The 14,381-nt window shown below is 55.3% G+C and overlaps 1 protein-coding gene across 2 annotated transcripts; it reads left to right on the top strand.

Annotated features, from left to right (window-relative positions):
• The first annotated feature begins 2,067 nt into the window (after positions 1 to 2,067).
• Positions 2,068 to 13,060, top strand: EIF5A (eukaryotic translation initiation factor 5A). 2 transcript variants are annotated; one of them, XM_053262878.1, is made up of 6 exons: positions 2,068 to 2,090; positions 8,320 to 8,506; positions 10,864 to 10,968; positions 12,395 to 12,526; positions 12,652 to 12,725; positions 12,887 to 13,060. In XM_053262878.1, exons 2-5 carry the CDS (start codon positions 8,342 to 8,344, stop codon positions 12,712 to 12,714), a joined length of 465 nt encoding a protein of 154 aa, XP_053118853.1. In that variant the 5' UTR covers positions 2,068 to 2,090; positions 8,320 to 8,341; the 3' UTR covers positions 12,715 to 12,725; positions 12,887 to 13,060. The 2 variants fall into 2 exon arrangements, with proteins under 2 accessions (XP_053118853.1, XP_053118852.1); XM_053262877.1 differs by lacking the exon at positions 2,068 to 2,090 and adding an exon at positions 2,442 to 2,598.
• Positions 13,061 to 14,381: the final 1,321 nt, after the last annotated feature.

Below are 14,381 nucleotides of genomic sequence, written 5' to 3'. Positions count from 1 at the left end.
ACTGTTTTTTATAGGTTTTTAAAATTCTAAATAGAGACATTCTTTTTTATATTTATATTATCTGTACTTTTGTATTTTAATTGTCATTGCTTTACTGTTAATGTAAACCGCTTTAAGATTATTTTAATGAAAAATGGTGTATAAATTGAACAATACATTTATAAAATACTTGGCCATTATTTGACTATAGGTGACCAATATTTGATCATTTGATTGATTAAAACTGTTTTGACTGGTCACATGGCCAGCCCTAACAAAGACCCTCCAGAACAACACTATTCAAGAGGTCTTGGGCTTAAACTAAGGCCGGAGACAGAACAGCCTAGCTGTTAGATTTTATATTTTGTGAAGCACTAAAGATTTAAAAATTGTAATGAATTACTATAAAGTATCCTGGGACACCAGCATCAGCTTCCAGTTACGATGTTGTTGTGGTCATTTTAAATGAAATTTACAGAACAAGGTAAGAGCAGCTATTTAAAAATACAAGTCTGCTTATAAATGCATTTGTTCTAAGTAAGCAACAGGCCAATTCTTCATGGACTATTTGGCTGTGTTCAAATCATAGGTGGTCAATTGTTCAACATGCCAACACACACTTCAGAACAGTCACATTAATGTTTCATCACTTTAAGAGTACTCAGAGCAATGTAAATATTGTAAACCGCTTTGGGTTCCTTTGTCAAGGCAGAAAGGAGGTATAAAAATGCAACAAATAAATAAAAGCAATGTGTGTATACCATTAAAGCGATAGTTATCAAGTAAAACAGCAACACACTTTTGAAACCAAACCTCTAGAATTAAAAAAAATGTATTGGACGTCAAACCTGCAGCAGGCATTGGGTGTATGAGAAGAGCGGCGGGGGGGGGAGGGGGGCTCCTCAATGTCTGGACACTGTCTGAGGTGGTCCCCCCCCCGACCCCCACCAAAGGTTAGGCAGTATGTTGGGCATTGGCTTAGTACTTGCTTCCCCTTCCCTTCCACTTGTTGGGAGAGAAAGGGGGTGACCCTGGAGCCCCCAGTGGGTGTGAATGTGTCTTGTGGCAGCAAGCATGACTTGTCCTCTTAGCTAAGCAGGGTCTATCCTGGTTGGCATTTGAATGGGAGACTACATGTGTAAGCACTGGAAGATCTTCTCCTTAGAGGATCGGGCAGCTTTGGGAAGAGCACCTAAATGCTTGCAGGATGCAGAAGGTTCCAAGTTCCCTCCCTAGCATCATCTCCAAGATAGGGCTGGGAGAGAGACTCCTGCCTGCAACCTTGGAGAAGATGCTGCCAGTCTGGGTTGACAATACTGAGCTAGATGGACCAAGGGTCTGCCTTGGTAGAAGGCAGCTTCCTATGTTCCTAAGTTCCCTCCCTGGCACCATCTCCAGGTAGGGTTGAGAGAGGAGACTCCTGCCTGCAGCCTTGGAGAAGCCGCTGCCAGTCTGTGCAGACAACGCTGAGTCATATGGACCAAGGGTCTGACTCAGCATATGGCAGCTTCCTCGGTTCCTATGTAATGTGCCCATAATTGGGTTGCTCTTGCTGCAGAGAAGCAGAAGCGGATAATTCACAGTCCTCAGCGTAGTCCATCTCACACGCTTGCGAGGATCTGCAAGGTGCAAAGTATATGGAAGTGACAGATGTATAATTCAAAAGCCTATTATATGTTCCAACAGAATACGTATTAAAAAACGTGGAATATGGTTCACGCAGAGCTTTGGCGGTCATTGGGGAAGTCATTGTTATTACTATTACTATTATTATGGCACACACACACTCCCCCCTCCCCTTTCTGAATCGCATGACGGGCTTGGTTGGGACACATTCTAAGGCTCGCAATGCACGGTTGCCGTGGGAACCACAGCGGCCCCCTCCCATCCAAAATGGCCGGCGAAGACCGCGTGGGTCCGACTCCAAACTCGGAAGAAGGCTGCGCGTGCCGCTCTGGGCTAAACTCTATGGTAGTGCAGTTATAGGTTGGACAGGGGGAGGCGAGGCTGAGAGCAGGTGCGCACGCGCTTTCATGTCTCCTCCGAAGGAGACGGTTCAAAAGCCAAAGGAGAGGCAGGCTCATTGGCACGCCGGACGCAGCTAGAACGAGGCAGGCGCGCTATATACGCATGTGCGCTGGAAAACAAATGGCCGCGGGGAAAGGGCAGAGCACTCAGCTCTATACGCATGCGTACGGCATAGGTGTGGCCCTCCGGTGATGAAGCAGGATGTTTCCTAGGGTTTTTTTTTGGTGGTTGTTTAGCTCATGCGCACTCGAGCGACACGCTTCGAGGAGCGCTCCGGGCGAGCATGCGCGCGTCCTCTTCCCCGCCCCTTGGTTCCCAACGCGCGTGCTCTGAGCCGGCTTGGGAGCGCCTCCCCCGCCCCTCCCCTCCGCCCCCCAGTAGTGCGCAGGCGCGTCGTGGCGTCAGGGGGCGGAGCCTCCTTCCTTTCCCTTTGCGGCCGCCTCCATTGGGGCGGGTCGGTTCGCAGTGCGCGTGCGGCCCGGGCGGAGGAGGGTAGGGGGAGCGTGGTGGGGGGGGAGGCGATAAGTGCGCGTGCGCACTGCGGGCTGGGTTGCAGCAGGCAGCAGCGGCGGCGGTTGAGCTCGCGGGCGGGTGAGTGTGGCTATGCGCGCGCGCGTGTGTGCCGTGGCCGTCGAGGCCGCGGCGCCCCCCGGAACCAGGCCGCGCGGCGCCCCCCGCCCCCGGCGGCCAGGAAGGAAGGACCGGAGCAAGAAGCGAGCGCCCCTCGGGGGACGGTCGGGCGGCGTCTCTCTCGCCTGCTCCCTGCCTCTCGCGTGGCGGGGAGGCCCGGGCCTAGGCCGTGGCCTGCTCGGGCCGGCCGGCCTGGCTCTCCTGGACGAGGGGGGGCCGCCTCCGCCATGTGCGGAAGGCCGCCGCGCCTGCTGGCCCCGGACGAGGCGGCCTCGAGCCGGGCGGGGGGCACCTGTGCGCCGCCGCAGCAGCAGAGCCGCCGGGGAGCCCCCTTGGGGTCCTGGAGGAGGAGAGGTCCTGGGCTGGGGGGCGGGTCGTGGATCAGCGTGGGTGGGGGCTCCTGGCCCTGCACGGGGCTTGCAGCAGGGCGGCCAGAAGAGCCGGGGGGGGGCGCTTTCCTCCTGGTCCGGGATGAGGAGCTGCACCATGGGGCTGCAGGACGGGGTGGGGCAGAACACGGGTTTGGACAGCCCCCTTGGTCCCTCTCGCCCACCTTATTGCTGGTGGGGGGCGGGGGGGAGGAATCTCAAGACTGGCTTTTTCTTTCCTAGCAGCGGGGCGTCTCCAACTGGGGTCTCCAGACGATGTTGGACTACAGTCCCCATCACCCCCAGCCACAGTGGCCTTTGGTGTTGGACTGCAGTCCCCACCCCCCCCAGGGATTTGGACAACAGTTCCCATCATCCCCAGCCACAACGGCCATTGATGTTGGACTACAATCCCGCCCCCCCAGGGAATTTGGATTACAGTTCCCATCAACCACAGTGGCGTTTAGCCATTGTGGCTGGGGCTGATGGGGGTTGTAGTCTCGCAGCCTCTGGGTGCCCAATTTTGAGAAGCCCTGCTCTGCACTCTCTGGAGAAGGGCCCTTTAGGACTCTGGGGAAAACGCTTCCTAGTGGGGGGTGGCTTCTGGGAGGTCTTGTGGGGAGGAGCCGGGGGGGGGGGGGAGAATGTTTTTGTGTTTCGTTTTACTCTGAGTTGCTGTGTGGGAGGAGTGGGCTGCTTTGGAGGAGCACACAGCAGAGAAGGGCCTGGCGCGTGTTGAGGGTGCCTTTTCTTCCCGGCTGGGGTGTGCTGCTAAATGCCAGGGGTTTCTGTTGTGGAGCCCCCCACCCCACCCCAGGGCTGGCTCTGGTGTGAATCTTGCCAGGGAGGCAGAGTGGCCTTGAGGCAAGAGGTGAGCTTGAGGAGCAGGCCGGGGGGGGGTGTTGGTGTAGGGCAGCCTCCTCTCCCCCTTCCCGCCAGCTACTGCTTTGCTTGTGGCAGGAATCGAGGGAGGATGTCTCCAAAGCGAGTGCTCAGGTTGCTGCCTCTTCCTCGTGGAGTCTGGCCGGCTGGGGAGGTCTGAGGCTCCTGTTTGGAAGAAGTGGGGTCTGGGGGGGGGGTCCTGGCAGGGGTGGTGGGGATGTCAGGCTGGCTGCTCAGGAAGGCTCACTGGCGGGGTGATTCCCCTGCAGGGTGGAGGCTGGTCCAGGGACCTGGAGAGGGACGGGTGTGGTGGCTGTGTAGGTTGAAAGGGAGAGGCTGTATCAGAGAGGAGAAGCCCTTTATTTTGGGAAAGGCCTTTTGTTGCCGGGTGGGGTGAGTCAAAGGCCCAGTCCGGCAGCTGGAGCAGTGGGAGTGGGGCAGGGAGAATGCTCCTCTTTCCCGGGAAGGCTGCTTGGTGGCCGAAGGGGTTGAGGTGTGAGTGCTTCCTGGAGTAACGGAGGCCTGTGTTGTGGGTGAAGGGCTTTGGCCTGGAGAGGAGGGCACAGCAGGGAACCCGGGTGGTCTAGAAGCCTAGAGGTGACGGGGTAGGGCTGGGAAGGGAGTGGGGCACTGGGGGGTTTCCCCTTGTAGGAGTGGGGGAAAGGTAGCCTCTTGGAGGAATCGTCTTTTGGGGATGCTTTCCCTCTGTAGAGATGTGGGCAGGGGAGGTGAGCCATGGGCTTGGAATGGATCCTGAAGGGTTGTCGAAGGGCGCAGAGGGGTGAGGAGTCTGCCTTTTGGCCACGCGGAAAGCTCTGGGCCCCCCTTCCGTGCTTGTAGTTGCCCTGCCTCAAGTGAGCGCTCAAGGAGCTGCCCACCCATCAGCAAAGTCAAGGCGGGGGTTGCCGTTTGGGGTCAGAGCAGTGGATCCGTAGGTGCATGGGCACAGGCAGGCTGCCTGGTTTTCGGTTGACCCCTCGGAGTAAAAGGCCCTGGAGCAGAGGGTTGCAGAGAGCTCTGCTCCCCCGGCAAAATGGGCCAGGCAGCCGGAGCGCTGAGCTGGGCTGTGTGTCGGGGACGCAGCTGCATGGCTCCAACTTCTCCTCCCCTCACATGGGAGCCCGAGAGGAGAGGAGCCCAGCCGAGGCTGGGGATTCCTTCCGGAATGGCAGCCCTTCAGGGGGATCCCCGCCGGAGCAGCCCTTCCTCCTCCTCCTCCTCCTCCTCCTCCTCCACACGGCCTCAGATCCAGTGCAGGGGGGGCGGGTGGCCTTCGGCGGAGTCCCTCGGCTGGGCGTCAACCAGGACTGGTGCCTGGCTGGGTGTAGCCGAGAGAGCCCTCGCCTGCCTGCCTGCCTGCCTGCCGGGTTCTTGCTGAATCAGTGTTTGGCAGTTGGGGGGCGAGTGTGGCCAAAATGACTAGGACTCCGAGGCAGCGTCCGAGTCTCTGGGGGATGAGCAGATCCAGCCATTGTGGGAGTGTCACACATTTCTCTTTGGAGGCCTTTTTCACAGCTTCCGAAAGTGGGGAGGGGAGACGGGCTGGGAGGCTGGGCTGCCACTCCGCACGTGAGTCCTGTATACAACTCTGTAGAAAAGGCGGCTTTTCCGCCCGAATGTTGGCGTGCTCCCCCCTTCCCTGGGCCACGTGGTTGGGACTGGTTTTCCGCAGTGGCAGCGGCTTAGCTGAATCATGCTTGGTGTTGGCAGGAAGAGCGGGCGTCTCGCTGCTCCACACATGTGGCACACTTGAGGGCAGCTTGCCTGCAAAGTGGGCTAGAACTTCCTGCCTTGCTCTGCAGCTCCCTCCCCAGCTGTAGACACAATCGGGAGCACGTGCGTGCGGGGGCTCCGGGGTGCCCGGTGGCGGCGGCGGCGCTATGGCCGCCACCGCCGCCGCCTCCAAAGGGGTTGTCACTTGGCCTGGGCTCTGACGGTTAACAGTTGTCCTAATCAATTATCGGAGCGGAGGGCAGGTTCAAAATGGCTTTCGGGGGAGGTGGGGCAGCAGTAGCCCTGCCAAAACTAAAACCAGCCCAGGCGCTCTCTGGAGAGGGTAAGTGAACCGTTGCGCGCTCTCCGCTTCCTGGCTCGGAGGGGCAGGAAGGTGGCCGGGGAGCAGCTGCGACTCCAGCCCCCGCCTCCGCTTTGTCTTGATGCCAGGGTGAGCCGGCAGCAGCTTCTCGGGAACCCGGTCTCATTTTTCCAGCTCCGGTGCGAGATGGGGAGGGTTCTGCTGGACAGCTTCAGAACCATGTGCCTGCAGACAGAGAAGGCGGGCCTGCCCTTTGTCCAAGCTCTCGCAGCCCTCCTAGAGCGCAAGTTCAATCTCCCAGATGGCAGAGACTGGGCCAAAAGTGTGTGTCCTTTCCCAAATGGCGGTGCTGTGTAGCCGGAATAGAGCACATGGCGTGCTTCTGCTGGGGCATTTATGGGGTTGCTGCTGCTGGAAGATCTCAAGCCCTACAGGGAGCATGGCGGGGAGGGGAGCAGAAGGGGTGGGCCTGCTCGGACCCCCCTGCGGATGCCGCAGCAGCTGCTTGTCAGCAGACTAACTCAACTGGTGGCTGATGAAGTCCTGCTAACTGAAGCGTTTAGGACAGGAGTGGTGTTCTTCTTGAAATGGGAGGCAAGCCCTGAGGGAGCACACACTCCCCCCCACGCAACGTGGAAGGCATCAAGCCTGCCTCTGCTAGAACATGGAGATTTTCACGACGAGCGTGCAGCCCCGCATTTCCAGCCCCTGGTTTTGGGATGGAGTAGGTTTGGAGAGAGGCTGGGGGGCTGCTCTGGTGGCCTGCCTGAATGCCCTTCTCGGTGCTGCAGGTGCAGAGCGGCCTCAGCCCCTCGTCGTTTGGCTTTTTCAAGTGACCTCCTGCTTTCCCATGAGTAGCCAGCAAGCATTTTAACTAGTCCAGGGGAGTTCTGCCAAGGAGGAGGGGGGAAGTGTCTCTGCCGTGTCTTTCCATGGCTCGGAGGCATTGCCCTCCTCTGGCATAGCGGCAGTTCAGAGAGCAGCATCCCTTTCAGGCGCTTGCAGTCCAGTGCTAGGGTGTCTCTGCTGCACCTCCTCAAGGTCAGGTTGCGGAGAATGGTCACTGCTTCAGATTAAGTGGTAGGAAGACATGAAAGTGGGTTGCTTGGAAAAGCCCCACCCCATTCTTGCCACCTTCCCCTGCCAAGCAACTCTTTGTAAAGAAGCTTGTGCCTCAGGAATGGTGACACAATGTTTTGGGGGTGGGGGGCGTGTTGAAGCCGCCCTGAGATGCTAGTGAAACCCACAAGCTGGTGTCGGGGCCCTGCTGGGCCTGCAGAAGCTCCCAGGTCCAGCTTCTGCCAGCCTTTCCAGTCAGGGCTGGGGAAGACCCGCCTCAAACCCTTCAGAACTGCTGCCGGTCCGTGCAGACAATCCTGAACTAGATCTGGCTCTTGGAACAGAAGACAACTTGGCATGTTCTGTGCAGGACAAGAGGGCGAAAACTTGCTTGGCTTCTCCCAAAGCTGGAAGCTAGCAAGGGCCTACAGCAGCCCAGGTGAAGGGGGATGTTGCTTTACATGGAACCTGGCTTCTGGTTTTGGAGTGTGTCATTGGCAGCTGCTTGCTGCAGTTCCAAGTGAGAATTCACTTGGTCATAAGCAGTGATGGGTCAGATCCCCCAAAGCAGGCATTTGGTGCCATTTTTGCCCATGCCAGAAATATTCCCAGTTAGACCTTGGGCCAGTGTTCCCTGTAACAGGGATTGCCAGATGGCCTTGGGCCAGTGCAGCTGGGGATTATGGATGTTGTAGTCAATAATATCTTGGAATGCCTTGGGCAAATGCTCCCTGTGCCCTGGTCTGAATTCTCCCAACCAGTCCCGAGCCACTTGCTCTCCATCCCAAAGTGTAATTAACAGAACACTATCTAATGAAATTAATTAGCTGGTGCAGTCTGGATGAACTGAAGTACTTCGCGCAATGCATAATTAACTTGTGGAATCACTGCCACAGGATGTTTTGATGCCTGACCACTAGCGTAAGCAGCGCTTTAAAAGGTTTAGGAGGTTACATTGTGGAAGACTCTGATGCATGCACTTCGATCACGGAGTGGAGTTGCCCCACGGCTGGGTTTTCTCTCTTCCTGCATCTGAGACTTGAGGCATTGGTTTTATGCCTAGAAATCTCATTTTTTTAAAAAGAAGCGAGAACTCAGCTTCTCAAGACGCTGACCACTGCGTCGGATGCCAAATGCTACATACAGGATGATGGCACACAATCCTGCTAGCCACTTTCCTGTGTGTTTGTCCTGCCACTCCCTCCCTCCTTCTGAGCGAAAGATGATGATCTGGGGGAACAGAGCCCCTTCAGCAACCTATTGAAGCGTCTTACTGAGGTGATGCAGGTGGATGTGCTGAGATCTCTCTCTCCTCCCCCCCCCCCCCGGTTCCTGCAGTTTCCATAACATCTGATCCACCATGGCTGATGACCTCGACTTTGAGACCGGCGATGCCGGGGCCTCCGCCACCTTCCCCATGCAGTGCTCCGCTCTCCGCAAGAACGGCTTTGTGGTGCTCAAAGGACGTCCCTGCAAGATTGTGGAGATGTCTACCTCCAAGACCGGCAAACACGGTCATGCCAAAGTAAGTGTGCTCCCTCCGTGGTGGCCGTAGCCTGCTTTGACACAACTCTCGGCAGCTGTGGGGTGTGGATATGCACATTTGGGACCCGGGCCAAAGGGGAGCGTTAGGTTGGAGGAGGAAAGCGCTAAGAGCACACCTGCGTTCTTTATTTCAGGGGCTGCTGGTCATGAATGCTCATGATTAGCTGACCTGGCTGGTTCCGAAGGTGGGGTGGGGTGCTGAACCTTTACCTTCCATGTTTGCTGTCCCAAACTGCCTCTCTTGAGGGGCAGGAGGAATGGAACTCTTGATAAATGAGAAGCCTGCAGCCAAGAAGACTGGCAGTTGAGTTTGGAACAATAGGCCACATTCCCCACTTAAGGCAGCCATGACCATGGAAGTTGCAACAGGCAGAATTTCCCTGGGCGCCCCTGTTCTCTCCTGACTTTGCCTACATGTATATGCCGCCTTTCTGCCAGTGTGCTCAAGCCAGCTCACAACCACAAATGCTAAAAATGAGGCCCTAGATTCAACCAAACGTGCTTCTGTGAGTTTCCTTCATGGTCCTTGCCGCAGTTGCTTGTCGCTTCTGCCTCTTTCCACAAGCTGTTGCTTCTGCGTTCCTCGAGTTCTTTGTCGTCTCTGGTCTCTCTCTCTCTCTCTCCCCCCACCCTCTGTCTGCTTTCTTCAGCCTCCTTGCCATCCTGCCCTTTAGCTTCCCTGTCTCTTGGGGTCCCAAAATGAACTCTTAGCAAAATTTCAATACCAATCAAATTAGGCAGTTCCAAAGCTGTAATTTAACCTTTTTTTTTCCTCCCCAGGACACTGTCCCTAAGAAACTTGCTTCCATATGAGACAATGGGAGCCAGTGTGGTGTAGTGGTTAGAGTGCTGGACTAGGACCAGGGAGACCCGAGTTCAAATCCCCATTCAGCCATGAAACTAGCTGGGTGACTCTGGGCCAGTCACTTCTCTCTCAGCCTGACCTACTTCACAGGGTTGTTGTGAAAGAGAAACTTAAGTATGTAGTACACCACTCTGGGCTCCTTGGAGGAAGAGTGGGATATAAATGTTTAAAAATAATAATAATAAGTGCTATGTATAAATGCATAGCTCTCAAGGTGTGCTATAATTAGTACAATAAATTTCAGAGCCTTCATCTTTTCCCTAAAATTTAAACGGCATAAGGAAGTATATGCTATTGTTGTGTCTTAAAACATTTGTAAGCATTCAAACTCATTCGGGGGATTTATTTGGAATTTTATTTTTATTGGAATACAACATTTAACCAAACTAAGGGTGCTTTATTTTTTCAGATATTTTGCCTCAAATTCTTTTGGCTATTAGAGGGGGAAATGGAGATGTGTATAAAGCATAAAAGAGAACATGTACTTTTTTCATTGATCAAATACAAGGCAAACATGCTAAATCCGATCAGTTTAGGGCATTGGAAAAAATCCCAGTTCAGAATTCTCTGGAAACCCCATATCATTGCCTGAAGGCCAGTGATGGATCTTAACTCAGTGCTGAGATGCCAAAAAGAGCTAAATGAGCTCCCCAGCTAGGAAGCGTCAGAACCTAGGGGCCACAACTGGGAAGGCCCTGTCCTTGCCTACCTATGTCTCCATCATGGTTCTGGCCATGGTTTCATGGAGCAGGGTCTCTGTAAATGGCGCCTTAGATCCCATCTGGCCACGTTAACAAGAGTGAGTTAGTTAAAAACTACAACCACTAATTACAAATCCATCACTGATTAGTATAGTGCCTAGGACCCACTTAGTGCTGTACAGCATGCAGGTCCAGGGCCCTGGTCAAAGGCTGCCTTGGTCTGCACGAGATACCACTGTCTCCCCTGCAGTTTGTTAAACAGTGTTAAGTCTCACGCATGGGCAGGGATGCTTTTGGTGGGCCCAGGTGACTGCTGGTGTACTTAAAAAACCGACAGACAAGTCGATACTGTGGGAAGGCCTTCTCAGTTGCGGGGGAAGAGGGCTGAAGGTGAACTGGGGGTGTGACAAGGGGACCAGAGCACAAGGCACAAGCACGCAAGGCAGCAAGGGAAGGCCGATGAGGCAGAGCTGAAGCGCCAAGGGGCTTGCCCTCAAGGAGCGCTGGACTCGGGTGCAGGGAGAAGGAGAGGCGGCTGCTTCCAATGCCAGACTGGCTCGTGAAGGCTGCTGTCTTGTGCTGGGCAGCCTGCCTGGCTGTGGAGAGAGCAGCTCCGCAGAAGGAGGGCCTCGGGGCAGGGAGGGGAGGAATGGGCACGCGTTCTGTGTGCAGCGAAGCACCTGCCTGTCTGCCCCCGGCAGGAGCCTCTAATGCTGCGTTGTGTGACTGTGGACGGGGCCCTATTAATCTTCCTGCCCTTCTCAATCCTAGGTGCATCTTGTTGGCATAGACATCTTCACTGGGAAGAAATATGAAGATATCTGCCCTTCCACCCACAACATGGATGTGCCCAATATTAAGAGAAATGACTTCCAGGTAGGTGGGCAGAGTTGGGGTCTATGGGGCACTCTGGGGAATGTAAGGCAGGAGGTGTGGGGGGAGAAATGGTTACATAGGAAGCTGCCATAAACTGAGTCAGACCCTTGGTCTATCTAGCTCAGTATTGTCTACACAGGCTGACAGAGGCTTCTCCCAGGTTGCGGGCAGGAGTCTCTCTCAGCCCTATCTGGAGATGCTGCCAGGGAGGGAACTTGGGACCTTCTGCTCTTCCCGGAGTGGCTCCATCCCCTGAGGGGAATCTCTGACAGTGCTCACATGTAGACCACCTCCAGCCTCAGGGGCAGGATGCCTCTGAGTACCAGTTGCAGGGGAGTCACAGCAGGAGGGAGGACATGCCCTCAACTCCTGCCTGTGGATTCCGGCAGCATCTGGTGGGCCACTGTGCGAAACGGGACGCTGGACTAGATGGGCCTCCTTGGGCCTGATCCAGCAGGGCTGTTCTGATGTAGTCTTCAATTCAAATGCAACCACGGTGGGCCCTGCTTAGCTAAGGGGACAAGTCCTGCTTGCTAGCACAAGACCAGCTCTCCTCTTGTTTATGGTGCATAACTGCCCCATCGAGCACCTTGGGCTGAACAGGCATAAGGGTGCCCCATCACAATTAGTTGGGGGATGGATCCTGGCAAGCAGGGCAGGGTGGTCATCTTTCCAGAGCCCCTGGTTCCTGCCTTTGTGTACTCCAGAGTGTTCATGGGGCCCCCTGATTGCTGGATGTGTCCTGAGGGACTGCCAGGGGTCCCCTCCCCCTCTCAGACAGCTTTCTAAAATGGCTTTTAAAGGCACATTTATTCACCCAGGCTTGTAATTAGACTTCAAGAATCTATACTGTTTTAATGTGTTAAGTTTGTTTTTAATCTTTTATTGTAATCTACCCTGAGTTTTGGGCGGATTACAAATATGCCAAATAATAAGGTGGTCACTTGATGAGGGGTCGTTAGATCTACTACTGCTGCTGGCGTTTGGGGGGAACCGCAGGGTGCCAAGGCGGGGTGGGGGTGGGTAAAGCCGCCTGTATTCCCTGTAACAGGGATTCCCAGAAGTCGTTGTCTATAACTCCCAGCATCCCCAGCTGCAGTGGCCTTTGCCTGGGAACTATGGGAGTTGTAGTCAACATCTGGGCACCCCTGTCACAGGGGCCACTCTTGGCCCCGCTTCCGTCCTCTGTCTCTAGGTAGAGCAGGAAGCAGCTGTGTGGACGGAAGTGTTGCTTCTGTTGCTGAAGCGCTTAGGGCAGGTGCTGACAGAGTGCAAATGGAGAGAAAATCCCATAGGCTTCCCGAAACCTGCGCAGTTCCAGAACTTCCAGAAGTCGCTTCTTTGGCAGTTGTCCCGCTGGCCGCCAGTGCCGGGCGCCGGGCACAGGATGGTGCTGGCCTTAAGGTGTCTCCTTTTCCCTACCCAGCTGATTGGGATCCAGGATGGATACCTCTCCCTGCTCCAGGACAGCGGGGAAGTCCGGGAGGATCTGCGTCTTCCTGAGGGAGATCTGGGCAAGGAGATTGAACAGAAATATGACTGTGGCGAAGAGATCCTGGTAAGGAGGAGGCCCCTCTGCCTTCCTCGGCACAGGGGAGTGGGGAGGGAGCAAGCAAGCAAGCAGGCTGGCCAGCCTCCCTCCCTCCCTCCCTGTGTCTGGCCTGACTCCCCTCTCCTCCTCAGATCACCGTGCTGTCTGCAATGACTGAGGAAGCTGCTGTTGCGATCAAGGCCATGGCTAAATAAAGGAACCACAGGTAAGGACCGGGTAGCCCGGCAGCAAAGCGGAAGGAGCAAGGCGGGCAGTGCCCCACCTGGGGAGGGAGCTGGCCAAGCTGGCACACCTTGCTGGCTCCCCCCACCCCGGCTGTGAGTAGCAGTGGTGTCTCACTGCCTCCCGCTTTCCCTTCTGTTGCAGGGCAGCAGCAGCAGCAGCGCCAACTTGTTCTGAACCAGAGAGGATCGCAACCCGCAGACTGTCAGATTTGGCTCCAAAACCACCCAAATCTTTTTTTTTCTCTTCCCTTCCTTTAAAAAAAAGAAGCAGAAATCCTCCCACCCCACCCTTTTGAATTAAACAAAAGAAAACAAACTTTTTATTTTGTGGTCTTTTAAAAAGAAAGCTGGATCTAAAGTATTCCTTTTTTTCCGTTTTTTGTCCCCGCCCGCCCACCCCGGTTTGGCTCCTCTCCCCTCCCCCTCCCTGTGGCCCTCCCCCTCTCGGGTGCTAGTAACACTACAGCTGTTTTCTGGCAAGAGATGTTGAGAATTTGCACTTAAAGGAAAATATTTAAACTGCTAGAAGGAGGAGGAAAAAAAACCTTGCAAAAGACTCATGTTTAATTTTGTTTTTTAGTTTAATGCTTCTGTGAAGAAGTGGTGGTGGTGGTGGTGGTGGTGGGGAGAACTTGCCTGTTCCCAGCGACAACGGAAAACGGAGCAAAACACTGTTGCGAACTGGGAAATCGCGCTCTTAACCCTATCAGATGTGTGTGTTGTGAACGTTTCTGTCGAGGGGAGGCGGGAAGGGAGGTGTGGCCCTTTTCACTGTTGGATGCTTTTGCGTACCCCCCCCCCCCATTGGTGGTTGCAGCAGTTTAGCCAATTCTCTTGGATGGCATCCTTCCTTGTCCTTGGAGGTTTATCCATTAAATGTGTTTCTTTTGGGGGGTTATTGCTCTGGTTGCTGAGTTTGCTTAACACCCCCCCCGCCCCGCCCTGAATCCCTTCTAGAGCACACAGCCCCCCTCCCCTCCACCCAGAAAGCAAGGAGGGGCAGGTCCCTGCCAGGCATGGAGCATGGCGCGCGGGTGCACTCCCGAGCAGGAGCAGAGCCGCTCATGCGGCTGTCTGGTGAAGACGCACCCTTGGTCCTCATGCCACCTGGGCTCTGGTCCCTGTCAATCATGTTCAGTACCCTTCCTACCTCCCCCCCCCGCCCCCCAGCATAGTGCTGTAGCTGCCTCTGAGCCCCCCCACCCCTGGCGCTAGCAACTCCCTAGCACGCCCCGCCCTCCGTACTGGGTCACTCTGTCCCCTCCCAAGAGCTGCTCAAGGTAGGGATCTTCTGGGGTAACAAACTAGCACCCCAACTGTCTCCTTGGTTCATATTTACCCTCCCTGCTGTTGACAGGTCAGCGCTGTGGCCTCCTCCCCCCCCTTCCTCTCCCCTGTTAATCCAACACATTTGTTAATCAACCTCAATAAAACAAGTTTAATATGAAACAAGTTGTCTTGTTTTGTTAGGGGTGGGAACTTTGAAACCGCTGCGCTCCAGTCTGTGGGTGTCATGAGTGTTGCTGGGGGTATGACACACATCCGCACCCCAGGGCAGGAGCTCCCACTGCGGCCTTGCTGGGCCCCCATTGAGGAGCTCAGGCTGGTAGCTGGAGGCCCTTCCTGGCAGTAACCCT

This window comes from Hemicordylus capensis, chromosome 6 (assembly GCF_027244095.1).
Source record: "Hemicordylus capensis ecotype Gifberg chromosome 6, rHemCap1.1.pri, whole genome shotgun sequence".
Taxonomy (NCBI): domain Eukaryota; kingdom Metazoa; phylum Chordata; class Lepidosauria; order Squamata; family Cordylidae; genus Hemicordylus; species Hemicordylus capensis.
The sequence above is the reverse complement of the archived record's forward strand: the minus strand, read 5'-3'. Positions and strand labels throughout refer to the sequence as shown.

Coding starts and splice junctions, on each gene's coding strand:
- EIF5A (XM_053262878.1), top strand. CDS start 8,342: ATGGCTGATGACCTCGACTTTGAGACCGGCGATGCCGGGGCCTCCGCC. Junction 10,969..12,394: donor TTAAGAGAAATGACTTCCAG/GTAGGTGGGCAG, acceptor TTCCCTACCCAG/CTGATTGGGATCCAGGATGG. Junction 12,527..12,651: donor ACTGTGGCGAAGAGATCCTG/GTAAGGAGGAGG, acceptor TCTCCTCCTCAG/ATCACCGTGCTGTCTGCAAT.